The 22,073-nt window shown below is 44.4% G+C and overlaps 1 protein-coding gene across 2 annotated transcripts in view; it reads right to left on the bottom strand.

Annotated features, from left to right (window-relative positions):
• The window catches only part of LOC146860508 (aminopeptidase N-like), a 257,086-nt gene that overhangs the window by 223,854 nt on the left and 11,159 nt on the right, over positions 1–22,073 (bottom strand). For both annotated transcript variants that reach the window (XR_014978825.1, XM_085644420.1), the window contains exons 3-4: positions 365–501; positions 59–185 (exon numbers count right to left, since the gene is read on the bottom strand). Coding sequence is in view for 1 of the 2 variants with exons in the window: in XM_085644420.1 (XP_085500546.1) it covers positions 59–185; positions 365–501 (264 nt within the window). In the remaining variant the exon portion in view is untranslated. The remainder of the gene's footprint in view (positions 1–58; positions 186–364; positions 502–22,073) is intronic.

The following is a 22,073-nucleotide window of genomic DNA, read 5'->3' as shown; positions in this document are numbered from 1 at the left end:
TACCTCGGGCATTCATATAAAGCAGGACCGTACAAATGCATGTAGATGATGTGCTTACCTGACTTTGGAAGCGGGTAGGTGGAATTGTAATATCTCTCAAGGAATGCCAGAATACGACCTGTCACATTCAAGGCATACGCGCCATGATTGTCCTCGATGGCTTTCTTGCGACCCCAAATGCGGATCTGAAAGGATCATTTGATTCATGTTAAAGATGGAGGTTTTCAGCTTTAACAAACAGCAGCGCTTTGACTATAAGGTCACATTAACATTTACCAACTGGCACCACTAACAATAATGATTTGATTTACTCCTTTACAGTTCGGAGTGCGTCTATCAATGTTTTGGCACATATACACTTTACCTGCACACTGTTGCTCGCCTGCTCAACCTTGTCAAAGTCAGAGACTATGAAAGCCAGGAGATAAGTAGACATCTTTGGGGTCTTTTCAAATGTGGTGACACTCCAAATCGACCCCTCCATCTCTTTCATGGTTGTGCCTGAAGGAACATGAGTTTTCATTTAGTGTAAAGGTTTCAACACTCTTTATTTTCCATCAGTAGTGGCTGGCATGTCCCGAGAATGGTGGGCCGAGTAGGACATTAAAACAAAATATAAATTAAATTAAATGCACTTACCTGCGAGAGCAACATCCTCCTCGATGGACTTCTCTCATCGAGGCAGGCAGGCAGGCAAGCTCCAAACTCCCAAACCAATCCTGGGGCTGCTCTCATCAGCATGAAAGCAGGCCAGGATTGGTGGGGGCGGCCTCTATCAGCGCTCAGAAGAGCACTTGAGGCTTCTGCTTTCTCTAACCCAGCTGTCTTAGGACAGCGGGGTTCGAGAGGATTAAAGTGCACATATGTAGCTGCCCGTCACAAGTCAGCCAGCCAAAAAGACATGCGCTCTTTAAACTGAAAGTTCCCTGCTCTCTCTGCAGCCCCGTCCTGACGCTCCAAAAACATAAAATGGTAATGAACATATATGAATAAACGCAAAAAATAAAATAGTAATGAATAAACTATATAAGTATTTTATTTTCGTCTCTGGCGGCATTTCAGTGGGGCGACGCTCTTCTGCGCAAACGGAGGAGTCGCCCCTGTTTTCCGTCCAATTCATTCATTTGGATTTCAGTCGTATCAAAGTTTTGTTGCTTGGCAGTGAGGACGCATTGTGTGAAGCATACTTTTTATTCTTCTTTGCTTTTAGTCTAGATTCTTCAAATTAGTCTTAACTACAATCCGTATAGGTGAATTGATGCTAAATAATGGCATATCCGTCTTGTTTCGAAAGGCCAGCGATCGGCTTTGCCAATACTTTTTTGCAACATAATTAACAAATGCCAAAAAGGTCACACATGTGCACTGGCACAAGAGCATGCATGGCCAGCCGTTTCACACTTACTCAAAATTCACACGAGACACTGCACGGTCATTGATTCTAAAATAAATTATGATGAATATATAGCACCCTCACCCTTTTAGATAGGGCTTGAAGTGGATCCCATGGATTTTCCACGACCACTAATCGACAGATGTAGTCAATAACTGATACCCTGTTGGGTCAACTGTCCAACTTCTAAAGTCTGAGCATGATGATGGGGACATTTACTAGCTAGGCCCAGGCTTTCAAATTATGATTTAGACATATATTCACCTCATATCAAACTTTTACGGCACCTTCATTTGGGTGAGCCCAACATAAGAGTGCACGTAACCTTATTGCTGTCTTCAGAACCTCATCTCTTTGAGGGTATGCTTCAGCATACCCTCAAAGAGCAACAAGCACTTTCTTCCACTTGTGACAGTCTACTGCATGCGCTGCTCCACAGGCAACTGTATGTGCTCAAACTGGCTTTTCTTTTATAACATGTCCTTTGTCACCAGTTTGTGCTTCATTCTAACACAAAAGGGCCTATTAGGATGACCGATCGCCATGGTAGCGGAAAAAGACCACACGCAAGGAGCGCGGCATAACCGCCAGTCCAATTAGGATGCTCCGCAGTCGAAATCCGACCGCAGCGGTCCGATTCTGGTGATTAACATTGCGGCGGTTGCTGCTGCCAGCATCAGCGCCGCGGTGTGAAAAGGAGCATGTCATGCATGTCACTGGACTGCGTGGTAGGCACTGCACAGTGCCTGCCACCTGGTACAGGGACATGTATACCCCCCCCCGTGCACCCACACACACCCCCAACACATTGGGGGCCAGCAATGGGCCCCCGGAGACATTCTCCGCATGCATTTTCATGGCGGTTTCACCGCTGCGGAAAGGCTGGCCAACGCCGGCATCATAATCAGAGCCTGGTCCTGCACCAACATCATTGTAGCGGTCCAGTTCCGCCCGCTAGGCATGTGTGTGGACTGGTACCAGCGGAAAAGTGGCGGGCAGAGATTCTCACCGACGCAGTCGTCACCGCCATGCTAATGGGACCGACGGTTTTCAGGGTTGCGATCGCGGGCAGATGTCTGCCGCCGGTCTGGCAGTTGCCACGGCCGGCCCGGTGGCGGCCCTCTACCCGCCATCCTAATAGACCCCAATGTGTTTACCTGCGAGGACAGAGACACCATCCACTTCAACACAATCACATATAATTGTGCATAAATTCCCCCCTCAAAGTGAACGTGCTGAAAAGTCCTAGGATACTTGTTTCCAGTCCAGGGAGGACTGGTCTAGCAGTTCGGCTGGACTGTTCTCATTTGGCACAGGGTCAAGACTGATTTGCATGTGGCTGGGTTCAAACTGGAATGGCATGGGGAGTAAAAAAACTATGGGGCAGTTTTACAAGGACCGGCGCATCTCTGCATATTAGCAGGGATGCGCCAGTAAAAATGCGACACGTTGGAATACCCTTGCCCCACCACGGATGTGTCGCATCTACAATGCGGCGCCCCATGTCGCAAGGATAGTCAGATTCTTGTCTCATCTTCTGTTGTAAGGGCAGCGCATTGCTGAAATCGTGTCGCAAACACAACGCAGCTCCAGCAATGCTCAGGGGCACCCTATACCTATTGTGCTGCGTCACTCCTTACGCCTGCTACAAGCAGGCGTAAGGTTTTGACACAGCCGGGACATAAAAGTGACTCAGTGAAATCTTATAGATTTCACTGCGTCACTTTTACGGGATTTCCTTGCGACGCAATGCCCACCCTGCATACATTATACCTGATGCAGGTATAATGTGGCGCAGGGCTTTACAACATGACGGATCTCCCTAGATGCGTCATGTTGTAAATATGTTGTATAGTGGTGCATTGTTTACGCCGCTTATGCGTCACAAAGTGATGCAACCGTGGCGTAAAAGTGTCGCAATTATTTATTATTATTAGACTCATTTGTATGGCGCGGCGAATCATCCCCAAGGGGATCTCCCGGCTCCTGAGAAGAGACACCCTATAGACAGTAAGATCTTTAGAATAGCCAGGTCTTAAGCAATTTCTTGAATTGAGATCAATTGGAACATGCCCGGATCTCGTCTGGGAGACTGTTCCAGTGGCTGGGGTCCAGATTTACAAGCAAGGGGCTTGTAAATCTGCCTCTATGGATTTCACCCCAGATCCCTGTACTGGGGTGAATGTATGACATTGTTCTGCATTCTGTCCTTCAATTGTTCTTTTTGCAATGGAATTACTATATCCTCGCCCACAATGAGTAAATATTATGGGGCAGATTTACAAAGACTGGCACATCCCTGCATATTAGCAGAGATGCACCAGTAAAGATGAGACACAAAGGAATACCCTTGCGCCACCACGGATGAGTCGCATTTACAATGCGGTGCACCGTGGCGCAAGGATAGTCAGATGGGTGTTGCATCTTCTGTCGTAAGGGCAGTGCATTGCTGGAGTCATGTTGCAAGTGCGATGCAACTCCAGCAATGCTCAGGGGAACCCTATACCTATTGTGCTGCATCACTCCTTACACCTACTACAAGCAGGCATAAAGTTTTGGCGCAGCAGGGACGTAAAAGTGACTCAGTGAAATCTTGTAGATTTCACTGCATCACTTTTATGGGGATTCCTTGCGACAGAATGCCCACCCTGCATACATTATAACTGACACAGGTATAATGTGGCACAGGGCTTTACAACGTGACACATCCCCCTAGATGCGTCCTGTTGTAATTATGTTGCATAGTGGCTCATTGTTTACGCCACCGCTGCGTCACAAAAGTGACGCAACGGCAGCGTAACAGTGTTGCAAGGGGCTTGTAAATCTGCCCATTTATACCTGACACAGTTATAATGTGCCACAGGGCTTTACAAGTGACGCATCTCCCTAGATGCGTCACGTTGTAAATATGTCGCATAGTGGCGCATTGTTTACTCCGTTGCTGAGTCACAAAAGTGATGCAACGGTGGTGTAAAAGTGTCGCTAGGAGCTTGTACATCTGCCCCTATATTAGCATACAGTAGTGATTCAGAAGGATTGCTTACTGCACACTGCTCTCTCTTGGCATTTGATACCTGCTTAGTGAAATGGACATGGCCATAGTCTTCTACGTTTGTTGGCATTTGTAGATAGTGGGTATTCAAGATCATCATAATCTCAAGGAACAAGGCAGCAAAGTTAACTTAATGGTCATGCTATGAGAGATGGAATCTGAAGAATATAACAGTATTTTTTCTTACAACCTACTGATGGGGTAACCACTGATTTAGAAATTTCAAAATGATGGGTAAATCGCAGTATAAACATCTCTGGTTCTGCTACAGATCTCCAAAGTATTGAAGTAACTCAGAAATGGCAGACCCACTGTCCGATCTAGAGTGACTGATCAATCACCATGTCTAGCTAATTGCACACTGTGAAAGACTGCTACAGAAGAGTAACTAACTGTCGCAAAAAGGTAAATACAGTGTCCATAACAAACCCCAGCACGTTAAGAGAATAAACATTTGAGGATCAAAGTACCCACTCTTCGAAGGTATATTACCAGTACCCAATCATACTTGCAGACATTTTAGCAGCAGAAACAAGTTAATGAATTTTCCTCTGGAAGTGTATTTACCAATGGCTCCCTCAATAATGGACAGTGTCTTCTTAGCAGAACAACTCCACAGTCTTGTTGCAGAGCACCATATATAGTGTTTTTTTTTGCTGTTGCATTGGAAGTGGTAGATAACCTGCCACCATGGTAGCCATTCATTGGGTCTGTCAGTTCTCATTTAAAGTAGGCATCTTGTAACTCTGCCAAACACTGATGACTCATTTATTATATTTCACCCTGCTAGCTAAATAGCTGCCAATTTGATATTTGAAAAAGTAGGGGATATCACACCTGTAGAAATGCTTATGGGTCCACCATATATTCCATCAATGTGCAATAGAAATTGCACTGGGAATGGTGGGCAAACCAACTGCTTGACCTAGAGTGAGTGAGCAGCCACCATGATTGGCAAATCACCTTTGTGAAAGATCACATTAGGAAAGGATGTTATAGAAACTAGACATATGAGAATTGGTAGAACACCCCCAATCTGGGGTTATCTGTAGAGTGCTACACTGTTGCAAAGTTATCCTGTGCCCTGGGCACCCCAACGTTTTTTGCAGGCTCCTCCCTTTCCCATTTCTCTTCAGCCAATTCTAGTTTCCTCTGCTCCAAAGCTGTCAAAGCTAATTGTGCCTCAAGCTGTCTCTCTGCAAAGGACAGTGGTGGTTCCTGAGTAGCGGACTCTTCGCCCATCTCGCCATCTGAAAGCATATGGCTAACACTTGAAAATATGGTAGGGGGACCATCCTCATCCCCTCCTGGGTGAGGCTGGGGGGGACACCCTTGATCCTCACTTGAATCTCCTTAGCTACCCCAGCCCAGGACTTAAGGGACGTAAGCAACCCTGCCTTCCTAATCTTGTTGGAAGCAGGCAGCCCCCTAAGCCTACACTTTAACCTAAATTCAGCCATCCTGAACTGGGACAGTTTAGCTAGGTCCAGCTCCATAGTTCCCTAGTCTTGGGTCACAACAGCTAAGCACACAGACTTAAAACAATTTGTAAAAATAAAAAAATGGATAAAAAAACGGTTTTAGTCTAAATTCCACAAATAAAACTCAAAAGTTTTGCTCTAAAACAATTTCAAGGATTTAAAAAATCTTAATTCACTTTACTGAAAGGTGTACTTTTTAAACATAAGTCCTCATCCACAGCACTGAACACCAAAATGTTGGAAAGTGGGTTATTAGTAGTGGTAAATGCATATCTACCTCTGGCAATAAGGCCACTAAAACAATATAGGGCTCATTACAGGTCTTTGAAAATTATTCTGATGCTCAACCCTTGGTAGCTTGGCTGCAACCAGGCAGGCTTAACTTCAAAGACAGGTAGATAAAGCATTTAAAAACACCAATTCAGGAAATGATTAAGGGGCATATTAACAAGCCAGGCGATATAATTATCGCCGCTTTAGCGGCAGAATACTGCCGCTAAAACGGCGATAATGGGCTTGATAATATGCTCTATGGAATTCCAATTGAAGCCCATGTTAGACGTCCTTCACATCTAACATGGGTTTCATTTGGAATTCCACAGAGCATATTATCAAGCCCATTATCGCCGTTTTAGCGGCAGTTTTCTGCCGCTAAAGCGGCGATAATTTTATCGCCTGGCTTGTTAATATGTCCCCAAGACACCACACACAATAAAACTCCAGCACTAATTTATAAAAATGGAAAATATTTTAATCTTTAAAATGACACTAAAACGAAAAGAATCCAATGCAGGGAACTAGAGATAAGATTTTTGTAAAGATTTAGCACTATATAGCACATAGAAACCTATAGTGTCTATTGGGACATCTGGTCGCGCTAGACCGGGTCAAAGTCAAAGTTTCAGGCCGACCGCCATGGAGCCCTGTGGGGCTACCATTTGCGGTAGGTCTTGGTCAAAGTTTTTACCTTCTGACATAGAATCTTTTCTGGAGTTTTTCTTCCCGGGGTCCCTTGAAGCTCTCAGCCAGTCCGGATTCGGTGAGGATTCGCCTGCTTGCCATGCGACGAGCTCCCGGTCAATCTTGTGGAAGTCCAACTTCTGTAATTTTCCAGCGGGACGAACCAGGGATCTAGGCCTGCTCGTGGTTGCAGGTAGGCGGCTTGCGGCTTGGCTCTCGCGGTTGGTCTCGGTCACCTTTCCTATGTTCGGACTTAGAAACTTTTACGGAGATTTTTCTTCAGGATTCCCTCGATGCTCTTCACCAAATAGTTTGCCGGCTTGGGTTTCAACTTACTCCCAGTCAAACTCTGGAAGTCAGACCTCTGGAGCTTTTCAGCGGGACAAACATGGATGGCAGGCCGGCTCATGTTTGAGGGTCGCCGGTTTGACTGGCCAGGTCGAGTCGGTCCAATTATGGAGCTTTTTTCAAAGTTGCTCCAAACTTCTGGAACGTCTTCCTGGAGTTCCCCAGAGGGTTCCAAAGTGTCCAAAATGCACTCGAAGTGTCTGGAAGGTCCAAGATGGTCCTTGAAAGTTTGGGACTTCAGTTCCCACACCCCACTTGGACAAAACCCTTACAAATCCACTGGTAGTACTCCAGGCTGAGGATTCTTGGTGGTGATGTTCCACATGAGCTCTGTTAACCTGTAGCTTGCAGGGAGTCCATTCTTTATTCTTTTCGAAGCAATATAGGTGTACAGGGCTGTAGTTCAGGTTGTGTAGCAGGTTCATTCTTTAGAGAACAGAGCCTGATTGGTGCCAATCAAACTCCTCAGCATGGACCCTTCTCCTCTCTTAAGTTTCAAACAGCAAATCAGAGAGGCTCTGACCCTCTCAAATACGTGTTCCATGTTCTCTAAGTCAAGCTAGAGGGCACTCATGTCCAATGAGGTGCAGGGTAACACCCCAGGGTATGACCAAATCCTCCAAATTGTGCCATGATTTTCTCCCAGGGAGCACAATTTCTCCAAAATTCATAATGGCTGATTTTCCAGCATGGAGAGAACAGCTGGTTAAACACCCACCCCCCACGATGGTTGATCTCCAAATCCCCCCGCCCCCCATTGCATCTGCTCATTCCTTCCTTAATCCCACCATCTGGCTGGGTTCAAGAGAGGAGAGGTGTAAATGAAACTGACTTCTTCTACCTGTTTCCTCCTTCCATTGAAGAATATGGTTTATGACCCCTCCCCCTGCTCTGGAGTTCCTATAGAGCAGAACCCTGCCATGCCAGAAGAGCTGTCTAACCCCAGGGGCTATTTATCACCTCAACAGAGGAGGCTGGCTGATCCACTTAACTCTGACCAATAAAGACAGACGACTGGAAGGCTGAATTTTGGCTTACAGACAAGAAAGTCTTATAACTTCTTGTCTGTACACTTTAGGAGAATTGATAAATACCATATTGTTGGATTTATCAGTGCTATTCTAGGAAGTCTTTAAATGGCAGTTTTAAGATTCTCTTTGTGGGAATTATTAGTTAATAACTTCTTGCCATGTTAACCCTTGTGGCAGGGGAGTTGCAATGGGGAAATGACTAGGGCCATTTTTCTTACCACCGGGTTTATATATTTATTTTTTTATAAGAACCCTGCTTACATCTACAGGAACCCATACCCCTTGAACACCTAAGGGAGACTTTAGGGGCTCTGAATATGTAAACATATTACAGATCCTCACTCCACAGTGCTCCTAGCACAAGAGCCAATTTTGTGAAACACTTTATCACGATTTGGGGAGTGGAATGTGCAATTTCACTCAACCCAGGGCATATACAACTTATTTTATAAGGGTCCTCCTTATAAATTCCTGAACCCCCACCCCTGAAACACCTAGTGGAGACCCTAGAGGTACTTAATATGCCCCAACATTGTAGTTTATCAGTTTCTAAGTGCCCCAAATACCAAAGTCGAGTTTGGGCACAACTTGCATTTTAAAAGCAGTCTTGCAACACAGGGCTGCTTTTAAACTGACCTCAGGTCTCAGCAGTGCACACATTCAAGTGCAAAAAGGGCTGATGGCCTCTAAACTGCAATGCCTTATTACATACTAGGGACATAAAGGTAGTTTCAAGTCCCCTGCCCAATTATGTACTAGGGTCTTATAAGGGATTCCATGCCAATCGTAGGGGTATCCTAACCCATACGGTACTCTAGTGTATGTAGGTGTTTTCACTGTATTCTAAGTGTCTCTTTCAGCATTGGAACTGGCCCTGGGCCTGGTTAGGGAGAGCCCAGGGTCAGTCAGAGTCAGTTACCACCAGTACCAGTCAGCAAACAAGTTGGGGGTACCCAGGGCCATGTATTCTTTGCAAGTCAATGGAAAAGTCGCAGTTGCAGTTTTTAGGAATAAGGAACCTTCCCAGTGGACCCTGAAGACACCTCAGGAAAGATGGAAGGTTGGAGAGTCAACCCACTCATGGATACCCCAGGAACGAGGATACCTACACCAGGGTAGCCAGGTGCATAGGTGAGAAGTGACGTCGGAAACCGTCGTAGACCACACTGGAGGACTTCAGTAAAAATGCCACTGGTGAAAAAGGTGTAAGATTCTGGTAAAACCGAAGGATGGAATTTTGAAGAGAGAGACCTACAAGCAGAGGGGACAGAGTATTTGCCAATTGGAAGTGACCAGGGGGCACGAAAGACCAATGACCACCGATGATGGAAGATGCAGGAGTGATGATGGAGACCTTGTCCCTGCAGCTGTGAGGACCAGGCGATGCTGTGGAAGACCAGGAGTCATTCACAAGCTCTCCCACATCCAAAGTCAAGAACCAGTGGGTCTGTGTCTGGCGGGAGCACCACCAAGGCTTGGCATTAGCAACAGATGTGGATAACAAAAAAGGTGCAGTGTTGGGGCCAGAAAAATCAGAGGGACTCACCAAGTGCAGGAGAGTCAGAGCAGGCTCTGAACAAGCAGGGGAGCCCACTGAAGCCAAAGAAGACCCTCAAGAGGACCCACAGACTAAAGGCACAGACGTTGCAAGAGGACCTTGAGCAGCTCGCCAGAGATGCAGGCCCACGGTGCAGAGGATGTGGTGAGAATGAAGATCTTAGTAGTAGGATGTGCTGGAGGCTTGAGCTTTTGTAGCCCAAAGATCTCTGGAGGACAGAGCCAACAAGCCTTGGCAACAGCAAGTCGATGCATGCACAGGGCTTCCGTTCCAGCGATTCTGGCAAGGGATACTGACCTCAAACTTGATGAGAAAACAGTGCAGTCTTTGATGGAGTTGTAGAATCACCACCTGTGTTGCTGAGCCTTTCTGACTTTGTAGGACTTCAGGAGCAGGAGACTGGTCAGCTTCATTGCGGTGTGTGCAGATGCAGAGGAGTGACTCCTTCACTCCAAGGGAGATTGCTTTGGGTGTCTTTGATGACCACAGGCCTAGAGAAGAAGCTGGATGAAGCACAGGCACAGATGATGCAGAATACAGGCAGGAAAACGAGACCAGGAGCAGCAGGAGTTCTCTTTGCTACAGTCTTGGTTCCAGGTGAAGTCCAATGAAGTCCAAGGTGTCAAGATGGTTGAAGTTGATGTGGTTTCGGATTTGAATCTTGTCCCACGATGAATCTGAAGAGCCACCCCCTGGTAAGCCCTTAAGTACCCTAGGGAAAGGGTTGGGACGATTCAAGAATCCCTCCCAGTAGAGGGGCTGGACAGAGGGGAGGATACTCGAATGTCCTTTGCCCAGTTTCGCACCAGAGCAGGAGCCAATGGCTCCCTGAACTGGCTCAAACTGGATTGTGTAAGGAGGGCAACAAATGTGCCCTTCAAAGCAGTGTGGTGGTGCTGGCAAGTGCCCCACCCCAGCCCAATACACTAAGTCCTGTCTGGGAGGGGGTCACACCTCCCCGTGAAAGAAACCTATTGTTCTACCTTCCACAGCTTGAGCTCAGCTCAGCAGCAGGAGGGCAGAATCATGTCTGTAGTCGGCAGCAGCACTAGCTTGCTGTTAGACCCTGAAAGGCTGGCACCAGGAACACAGGGGGTACCCTAGGGTAACCCCCAGTACATGGGATCCAACACTGGAATCGTTGTTGAGGTAGGATTCCGACATGTTTGATACCAAACATAACCAGTTTTGGTGCAGCCAATATATAGTTAGACATCTCATATTTGTCTTGATGTCCACTATATGTGCTAAATGGCTGACTGCTTTTAGAAAGCCTGGAGAATCAACTACAGGGTTTGTAGAGGGGCCCTGCTCATGCAGAGGCACCCTCACCCTTGTAACCATGCACCCTGCCCTATGGAGTGAAAAGCCTGCCATAGGGGTGACTTATGGGTTTTAAGTGCCGTGACCTCAGACTTAAGGATACTTATATCTGTTGTAAGTGGTGCTATACAGGCTGTAATGGGAAGCCTGTATTCACAGTTTGATTGGTCTCTCATGTGTGGCATATTATATCTGCAGCCCATGGGAGACACCTGGTGTACCTATGCCTTGAGTACCTAAGTATCATATACTTGGGACTTACCTATGTACACCATTAGCCAATTGGAAAGGTACCAAAGTCCTCACCACTGTTAAATTCAGGGAAGAAGCATAGTAACTGGGGTCCTGATTAGCAGGATCCCAGTCAGACTTATCAGAAAACAGAATAACACCAGAAAAAAATTGGGGGTAACCATGAAAGCAGATCCTACTTGCCTACAATTATGTAACTTATTTTTTTATCTGCCAAATTTGTCAAATTGGATTAATTCATACTTAAACTCATCCATTTTTAGGTCTCGCCTAGCGATGCAGCACGAATGTGCTGCCATCGCTTTGAGAGGCATGCAGTATACACTATAGTGTGGAAGCTTTGTTGAAGTTCCGCCCACTATCCGGCCCATCTTCTTCATTGGCTTGGGTTATGAATGCTGCCTTCCGATTGGTTTTGAGCTTGTTAGTCCCTCCCCATGACAGCCATGTCAGTCATTTGTATCCTTCCATGGCTACTGGCCCCTTCACTAAACAGACTACTTTCTTGCCGTCCCTCCCTCCCTCAGTCCGTGACTACTTGGGGCCCCGCCCCCCTCCCACACACTCCCGGTCAGTGCTCATGCCTTCTCGCGCCGCCCACACTACATTTCCCGTGTGCCGTTTAGCTAGGATCCTCAGCTTCACTTTTTCCTGTTGTGTGCACGTGATCTGCTGTAAGCTGCAGATTCAGTTTCTCTACTGATTGGAGTCCGTGTACAATCACACAAAATACTGTTTAATCATTGATACATCTGCGACCTGTTAACTCTGTAGCATAGCAGCTCATTAGCCTACGTGACGGGCTGAAAAGGGGCGGAGAGTGAAAGCCGTAGTTCATTACAACACGGACTCCTTGAGCTTGGGAGATTGTGAAGCCGTCCGTTACCGACTTGACACGTGAGGGGCGAAGCAACATCCTCTACACCGTGCAGGGTTGCGGGAAAGTGCTGTCTGACCCACCGGCTCCCAATAGGATTCACGGTGTTCAGGTGTGCTGTCTCTGTCTGATTACTCCCTCATTATGGCTCGGAAGTGCACACTTGCGCCAGTCTTGCATTACCAAACTGCCGGCCCTCGTTTCTCTAGTGACCCTGTAAGCAAACTTCTTTAACTGTTTTATAGCCATTAACGATCTATTTACCTTCATTAGTGTGACTCTTCGTCTATGGAAGTTTTAAGTTTTATATAGCTGAAACTTGGACCAAACGCATAAGATTCCACATTCTTTAAACACGGGGAGATTTAGTGATTTGCCCAAGATCACATGATGCTAAACCGAGGACTGGACTCGAACGCGATTAGTTCTAAAATCGTCAGCTCTGGCTGTTTGGCCAGAATATTTCCCTCCTTCACGTCCAGGTCCACTTCTTCTGTTTCGTGAACCCATGTCTAGATTCTCAACACTTCTTCCTGTCTACGTTTCTTTTTCTTCTATCTTAACCACACTGACCGAATGATCACTCCGCTTTGTTACCACTGTTTTTGTGACCTTGCCGCCTTCTGTCTCCCTTCAGTAATAGCTTTACCTACATACTCTTATTTTCTATTTTGTATCTATGGTGTGGCCTGTCTGTAATTTGAAGAGAATAGGATGTTTCCACTTTCTGAGGATATTGACTATGCATATTGAAGACAAACGTTCTACATTTCTAAAACTGCTTGAAAACGTACAGTTCTCTTTGTCATAGCTGCACCTTGAATAAGAGTTACCGAGTGGAGTGTTACGGAATCTCCTTTGCTCCCGGATGTATACATAGCGCCTCCTAGGAGGGTCACGCAAATTGCGCTCAGACCCTGGTTTAAGCACGCACTATTACCTCCATGGACCAAATTGCAGTGGCAGAAGAGTGCAGTAAGAGCAAAACTGCGGGTAGTAAAATACAGTTTTTGTTGTATATTTGTTACTGCACAGGGCAAATCTTGCAATCCGGCAGAAAACCCAAACCAATGCTGAATGTTAGCAGTATTTGCCCAGATGTTTTTGCATATGATTTAAGCAGACACTTGCAACAGGGCCCTGTCATCAGGCCCCTTAACCCACCCTCTTGCTTTTCATTCATTGTTTTAATGTTTACCTGCTCAGAGGCATGTTTGTGCGCAGTAGTAGTTTCATGAGACGAAAATCTACAACTTACGGCTGCAGTGTTTGTACATCAGGTTACCCAGGAGACATGCGGCGAATGAAATGAAGCATAACAGTTCCCAACAATTATATTTTATTGGTTTTTTGAGGTTTGTGTCGGTTACCCATAACAATTCTCGAGGTTACTTAATGCATAAGGTAAGGATTAAGGGATTACTCAAAATTCCCATTCCAGTGTTCCTTTGTGGAACTGAATCATGTCTGTTTATCAAGTTAAATCACTTTTGCAGCTGCAGCACTTGTTTATTTCCCTCAGTCGCTGTAAGGGCAAGAGCACCTGCTTCAATGTTAATCGTGTACAAGTGACAAGAAAAGCATTCCAGTTTTACCAGTGGGGACGATGTGAGGAGTAAACAGAAGAAAATCTCGTGCTGCCTGGTGTCTGATGCAAATTGACCTGATCTCTTTGAACACATGTGAAAATTTGCACAAGATTTAAATTTTCTTAAAATAAAGCACCACCCCTCCGACTGTACATACTTAAACCCTTTTAACTGGCGAAGGCGTAATTCCAAACATATAGCGAGTGTCATTCTTGCAGTTACTAAAGCACTGCCTTCTCCTGAAGTCGGAAGAAAGCACTCAAAACAGTATTTAACTTAACAGGCATAAACTGTAAAACACTATACTTGACATGGTACTCTAATATTCTTTGAAGTGTATATGTTTGCCCTAAGCCCTTTACAGACTTAACATTTAGGATATGTTGATTCTGTCAGATGCATTTGTACAACAAGTTATGACTTTATCAAAGGCAAATTATTAGTCATTATCATGCCCAATAAATTGAAGGGGGGTGGGTCAAAAATTGTGTACACTAAAGTTGCAAGAAAACAAACAATCCCAGAATCTGAGGATTATTGGGTATATTTATACCTTTACAGGTGTCCCTGTACTTTCATAGTACTGTCCTGCTAATATTAACACAGAATAGCACCAAGCATGTAAAAAAATATCACTGCACTGTTTGATTAGTAAGTGGTGATGGTGGTAGGGAAGTGACTTCAGCAGGAGAGACCGTTGGCCTAATGTTTTGTGGGAGATGCCTTGGTGAGGTGGACAATAGTAGCAAAAGTGGGCAATAGGTTGGCCTGACGGCCGGAGTTAGTGCTTAACAAGATGGGGTATTTGATAGCAATGGGCTTTAACTACAAAGTGAGTGCAGGTGGTCCGATGGATAATATGGTGCATAGATAAATATTTATAAGGTCCCAAAGGCGAGACCGTTGCATTGCAAATGCTTGCTAATATTCAGTAGCCATATGCATCGTGGCTAGCCCCATCCACACAAAAGAACTCTTCATCATCGTCAGAGAATGCTCCTGCCTGCCAATCACCAAGAACACGATTCTCCCTTCCCAAACCCTCGGCGACACATTCTTGGAGTGGGGATATAGTAATACCAAATTCGGACCTCAGGTTAGGTTTAATTCTAGCTGCACATGAGGGTCTAGCATCTCCACATGCAGGGGTCGTGGCTACAATTGCATTATTGTAGCAACACTACTGGTGGCCAGGTCACTATAAACAGGCCAAAGACTTTGTTCTTAAATGCGACATCTGCCAGCAGATGAAAGATTCCACTCTGACACATCCACCATAGACACCTTTACGCATTTCAAAAAAGCCTCTGGCTTGTGTTTTTCTGGACCATTGTGGCCCTTTGTCATCAAATGGGGCTTACAAGTATATTTTGGTTGCAGTAGATTCCTACTCGTGATTCCTATGGGTATGGTCACAGCGGTCAGCTGATGCCTGAATTCTTATAAAAGATCTGTAAATCTTTATCAAGACATGCGTGGTTGGCACATTCCATTCCGACCACAGTCCGGCTTTGCCTGTAAGGCCTGCAGCGCCTTGAGACCCTCACGGGTGAGTAGCTCGCTTCACAATTCCCTGATTGTTTGATTGACAAACATGGGATGAGAAGTTTGGGTGTGACCCTGCGGTATTCCTCCCCATACCATCCTGAGCAAAATTTTGGTAATGGAGAGGAAAAAACAGGACTTAAAGTAGTCTTTAACATCAAGGGCACTAACCTTGGGTCACAGTTAGGTCCATCATCTAAGGAGGTCAGAGGGCATTGAACTATCTGCCTAGAAAATCCCTGGAACTAAATGGTTTCTGGAATGAACAAAGCAAAGCCTAAGTGAAACGCATAGCCACTGGTGAAGTGAAGGAAGTGTTGGCAGCTCCTGGTTGGATCCCGAAAGATTGGGGATCTGGGCAGGGAGAAAATATCAGGCATGAAAGAATTCAGACCATACTACAGAGTGCCTGCACCTTTCCTGGCATTGAAAGTAGTAGAACTGTACTTCTTCCGCCTCTTGCCGGCTGCAGAAACAAGAGGTTCATCTCCATTGATCTGATCAAACCACACTATGTCGCTGATTCTCAACAGTAGGCCACGTAGGATCCTGTCTAATTACCTGCCTCCTCTCACTACCATATAGGAAGTTTCAATGGAAACTTTAATACAGATGAAGCCTTCTCTCCCCAGGGGGGCATAGGAGTAACCAACAATGAAGTATCACTCTTACCTGCTATACCAACAACTACAATACAATTGACTTGTACTGAATCCTGATATGAATGCTGTTTACATCAACATACCACAGATCGAGTCAACTTTCTGTTCTACACAACCTGCCAAACTGCAAAAAACAGATCGAACTGCCTGTGGCTACTTCATCAACTTAGATGACTTATTTTTGAACTCATCTCATCCACCAACACCTCCACCTTTACATTGACAAATGAGACTGTATGTTTTGTATCTTTGGCTGAAAAAGACATACTTTGTTCCTCTATGTCTACAACTTTGGATTACAATTTTGTTACTTTTCCTGGTCCTTTGGATTGGATTTGTGACAATCTTTTTCTTGCCTCTGAACAGACACTATCTTCCAGAACTCTCTATTGTTCACATTCTTGATCACATAAAGTACAAAGAGACCTTTCCCTGGGGAACATTTCAGCTGTTCCAGTTCCTGATGGGACTATTTGAGCTAGGTATCATATGATGGGTTTGGACCTACAGAACTCTTGTAAATACCATATGGAGTCTGTATTTCTTTAAATGATATTATCACCCCTAGTACTGTCTCCGATGATTGGGACATTGATAGAGTACATGAAATGCTAGAAGTTCTTGAGCATTCAACTGTTTTTTCTTCTGATGAACTGCACGAAAGGGTGACTAATTATGCTGAAATGTTCTATTTTCAGCATTTAAACACACCACACAATGTCACCTGTGCACACTTTTAAAACTGGCAGCAGCTTGCAAGGCACACGGAGGAAACATTAGACACCATGCTGTGCAATGGCACATACAATTCATCAGATACCAATTGGAAGGGATGGCTAGTGTGGCTGTTAGATACTAACGGATGTCAGACATGGTTCCTGGGTAACACCAAGGGTTTCAGGATCAGCAGTTCTGACCTGCATTACGTGCAGACAGAGCAGTCGGGATGGTTACAACTTACAGTGTTTGGAAGTTGTAACTTGATTGACTAAAAACCTCTACATTGTCTCAGATGAAACAACTCTTGTCATATGATTCTGATGACCCGGAGCTCCAGGGCTTCTTGCTTGGTCCTCGAAAATCATGTCAAAAATGCTTCTTGAATGCGAATATAATGAAGTCTTAAATGTTTCTGAGAAGGAAGCTGCTGAAAGTAAAGGCACTAGCAGTAGTTGACAATGGTATGACAGCCTTGTCCTCTAGAATGTACTCCCTGGGTAACATAGTGTAATCAGCACAAGACATTATACAATATAATGTATCTGCTCTACAAAATGAGCAGCCACAACTCAGATTGATAATGCTATTGAGTTGGACACTTCAGACACTTCTTTCTGGTCATGTCCCATGGCGACATATTAATGGCACAAGTCTGTGTTCACCATACCACCTTACGAAACAGCAAATATTCATGGCACGCAAAGATGCGAAATACAGTATGTTACATATAGAGAGGTTAGAGACATTACCTTTCACTGTTGCAGAAATGCTCCTGCAGATTGGATAATCCATGGGTTCATTACTCTGCCGATTTCGACATTCCTCTTCCAATACTGTCTACAACACCATCATTTGCACAGATATTAAGCATTAGGGGAGGGGTATGTACATGAGTTTTGAATTTTACCTTTTAAATTCCGTTGTTGGAATGGGAATACTGACTTTTTACGAGATAATAAGTTACGTCATTCCTTAGAGTGCAAGGATGTTTCGCTTCATGGAGGTTGTAATGCATCCCTGGCAAACCTATCTTGCTACTTGAAAGGTTCCCCAGTGGATGTGTTTTGTCAGGCTTTCAGATTGCTCTGTAATGAGAGTTATTTAATGTGGAGCGATAAAAGTTCTGCAGAATGAGACTGGGTATAGTCTATCTTGCCACAGTTTCTTCCTTTGCGACTTGCTATGCACAAGTATTGTTTCCCCAGGCCGGTACAGTTAGGGAGTCAATGCTTTGACCTTCAATAAAGATTTATGTGTGCACTTTGATGCCTTGAGTAGACTGGAAACCTTACTTTTTCAGAAAGATGTGGCCTTAACATCTGCAAGGGAGACCTTTGATCTTCAAGTTGCAAGATCCGCCTTAGAGATACAGTTGCTACTCCACACTAATTTCCCACTTTTTGGAGAACTGGTGCATCACATTTTCAACATGATGGATACTGCAGGGGTAAGCCCTTTTTTAAAAGCATAGCCTCTCGTCTGGTTAGCACCTTCAAGACAGTCTTTGGAGTCATTCCGTCCTTCATAAGCTCTGTGCTTTGGAGCGTTTTTGGAAGCCTTTTACCGGTCCTGCTCCTGATTGTCGAGACCGTGTTTGTATTTTTTCTGCTCTGCAATGGATGTCTCATTTCAATATTGAATAGAACTGGCACTACCACATGTGCTCCTGTGCCATGAAAACATGGTACAATGTTTCATTGCACCATTGCTTCAGGAACTAAATGAGCATTGGTTCTTTGTCCTTTCAGACTGTGTGGCTTCACTGCATGCAGCCTGTATTCCGCTGTCTGCTGTGCACTTTCGAGTGTGCCTTAGACTTGTGCCTAGGAAAGCAATAGGTTCAGGCTCTGGACATGGAAGTACTGGGGGACCCCATAAAGGCCCATTTTATCGGAGTCCATTTGCCGTTGCTTCTGATGCATTCTACAAGCCTTCCTGGGATTATCTGCTCCTGATGAATTGGATCTTGGCTCTAATATCATTGTCTGCGGTTGCTGAGAACATAAATGTTTCATCCACCTCTCGGAACACATAAACAATTGGCAGTTTTGATTGGTGGGAACTTTTACTAATTCAGCCTGACATATATATATATATATATATATATATATATAACCACAAATTGGCTCCGTGTTGTCGACCCTTGGCGCTTCTGTTTTCCGGTGCGAAACCTCGGCAGAGCCACGCCGATACAAATTCAACATATATCTCCAAAGGAAATAATTGGCCCACACTCCCAGTCTCTGAAATCAATATCCTCAGTATTCTTTATTCAGCTTACAGCATTACAATCCTTAGAGGGACAAACCAACGCGTTTCGCTATCCGCCGATAGCTTGGTCACGGTCAATATGCCTAATTCAAATCCACCAATAAAAACAGTGTGATGCTAAGTCATGTGATCCATGATGTCAATCATCAGGCTTTCCTGTTCACAAAGACTTCTGGTCCTGGTAGTTTTTACATTACACTAACCATGACTATAATTTGGTGTTACATTCGTGTAGACTATTCACTTTCATTAACACAAATGTCAGTACACATTATGCATATATGAACACATTCTCAATAGGATCATACCCCAATTCACTCGACCGCTGATAGTAGCGAGTTACCACATCGAGAATAATTCTCTATTGGGGCTATATTTGCCAGTTCAGTTATATCATAATGAACATTGATTTTAAAGAGGGGAATTTTTAACCTGTGCGGTTCAAGGTATAATGTCATCTGGATCCTATATATTTCAATTTTTTTTCTGAAAAATTATATGCCCACCAGTGGGCTGTCATCACTCCTGTGACTAATCAGCTGCCTACCAAATAATAATGTTTCATTTAGTCATGGTAACCAAAACACAGAAGTATAGTCATGGTTAGTGTAATGTAAAAACTACCAGGACCAGAAGTCTTTGTGAACAGGAAAGCCTGATGATAAGGATTGTAATGCTGTAAGCTGAATGAAGAATACTGAGGATATTGATTTCAGAGACTGGGAGTGCGGGCCAATTATTTCCTTTGGAGATATATGTTGAATACATATATATATATATATATATATATATATATATATATATTACCTACTGGCGGTCGCCAGTAGGTAGTTATAGTTAGGACCCTGTTTCCATAGGAAATCCGCAACATTCTATTTTGAATAACTTTGGCGCCGGTCGACGAATCCTCGCGAATTTCTCAAAATAGGTGGGGCGCTACGCTCCGCTCCTTCCCTGAAAGTCTCGGGGGGATTCGTCAAGCGGGGGCTGAGATAAAAGGGGGGTCCCAAAACGCGTTTTTCCCATGCATTTTTCCATAGGACCTTTAGACAGGGCTACAGCCCGAACGGCTGAACAGAATTACTAGAAATTTGGCAGAGAGGTAGTCCTCAGGTCAAGGAAGTGCCTTTTGTAGGTTTGGTGTAAATCTGTTCAGTAGATTCTGAGAAAATAGCCTTTAAATCAATATATATATCTGAGCCAGCTTACGGTACGCTTACCGTAAGCTTACCGGTGGCGTGCGCGAGCGCGATTCTGATTGGCTGTTACATCTAAGTAAACATTCGAATCGGTCGAAACCAGGAAGCGGCGGCCGCCATTTTCTCTCTCGCACTCTGAGGGGGGGGCTGTAAACAAAGGCAAAAAACATATAAAGGGGCTGTTTAGACAGCGCCCATGCACATAGCCATGTTAGTTGAGTCCTCAAAGATCCCCCAAGGCCAAAAACGGTAAATTTTTATTTTTTGAAAATTTCGCCGATTACGCTTACCGTACGCGTACGGTGCGCTTACGCTAAAAATTTTAATAAAAAAAAAAAAACACTCTCTGTGCATGGCATATTATTGTCATCACTTACAAACTAAATTTAACAGATTACCTATCACAAGGAAGCACATAATATGTCCTCCATGTGCGCACGGTGCGTAACGTGGGCACACGGTGCGCGTAGCGCACTGCGTGCCCACCTTGCGTGTACGGCACTAACTGCGTGCTCACTGTGCGCGCACGGTCCGCGAAGCGCACCGTGCGCGCACGGAACGAACTGCGTTAAGTGGGCGTGCACGCCACGAATGGCGTAAAGTAACTTAGCATTTAAAAAACCGTACAAATTCACTGAAAAAACCATAGGTTTCACACACGTTATAGTTAGGAATTAGCATTTAAAAAACCTTGCAAATTCACTGAAAAAACCATGGGTTTCAGACATGTTATAGTTAGCGGAAATTTTACTGATAAAAAACCAATGAAATTCCCCCGTTATAGTTAGTGCAGGCAACTATAACTCACGCGACCGCAATCTTCTGCTGATGACATATGTGTCTTTATGAAAAAAAAATATTTGTAATATATGTATAGCTAAAAATTTATGGAAGAAGACATGGGCAAATAAGTGTCTAAATACAGTATTAGCATCAGCAGAGGATTGCGGTCGCGTGAGTTATAGTTGCCTGCACTAACTATAACGGGGGAATTTCATTGGTTTTTTATCAGTAAAATTGCCGCTAACTGTAACATGTCTGAAACCCATGGTTTTTTCAGTGAATATATATATATATATATATATATATATATATATATATAGTACTGGATAACTGTCACATGGCTGGGTTGGTGCTGGAATGAACACTTGCCATTTTTTGCACTTTACATGCACACTTTTCTCAAGTTGCCTTCTTTTCTACATGATGACTTTTGACACACATTTGCTTGCATGAAAGTGCAGAATTAGTTTCTCTGAAACCACATCGCTTACATTTTCACTTCGTAAGTACACTATCACGACATCTTGGAAATTTAGTGCAAGAACTAAACATACATTGAGCAAATGTTGTTTGTTATTCATCTGTGAGGCGACATAGCTATTACAAAAGGATAAACAATAACAGCCCAGCTGAAATCTCAACACAGAAGCATGTATATTGTTATTATAAATGCGCACACATTTGTGTGTTTAAATCAGAGTAGCCCTCTGCTGTCACTGCGAGGTCATGTTGTTGAGTCTCAGCCCAGTTGATTTTTGTTTTCTCTCTATGAGGAGGGATGTAAAACTTGTGAACGAGATGGGGATCTGAACACATTTACACACAGGTAACGGGGAGTTATGTCATCCAGTAAGGATTTTAGCAGATCGCCTACCCTAGGTAACTAGGTTAGGGAGCACATTGTAGGAGTAGACTGTACACAGTATTTATATGCCAGCATATAATGGTGTAATTGTTTATCCCTTTCACTGTTGTCATACTGCTAATCCCTTTTATCTGCTTCTGTCTATTAATCATTGCAGTGCATAC

The sequence above is a fragment of the Triturus cristatus genome, chromosome 3_1 (genome assembly GCF_964204655.1).
Source record: "Triturus cristatus chromosome 3_1, aTriCri1.1, whole genome shotgun sequence".
Taxonomy (NCBI): Eukaryota; Metazoa; Chordata; class Amphibia; order Caudata; family Salamandridae; genus Triturus; species Triturus cristatus.
Note: the sequence above shows the minus strand (reverse complement) of the source record. Positions and strands in the feature narration are given on the sequence as shown.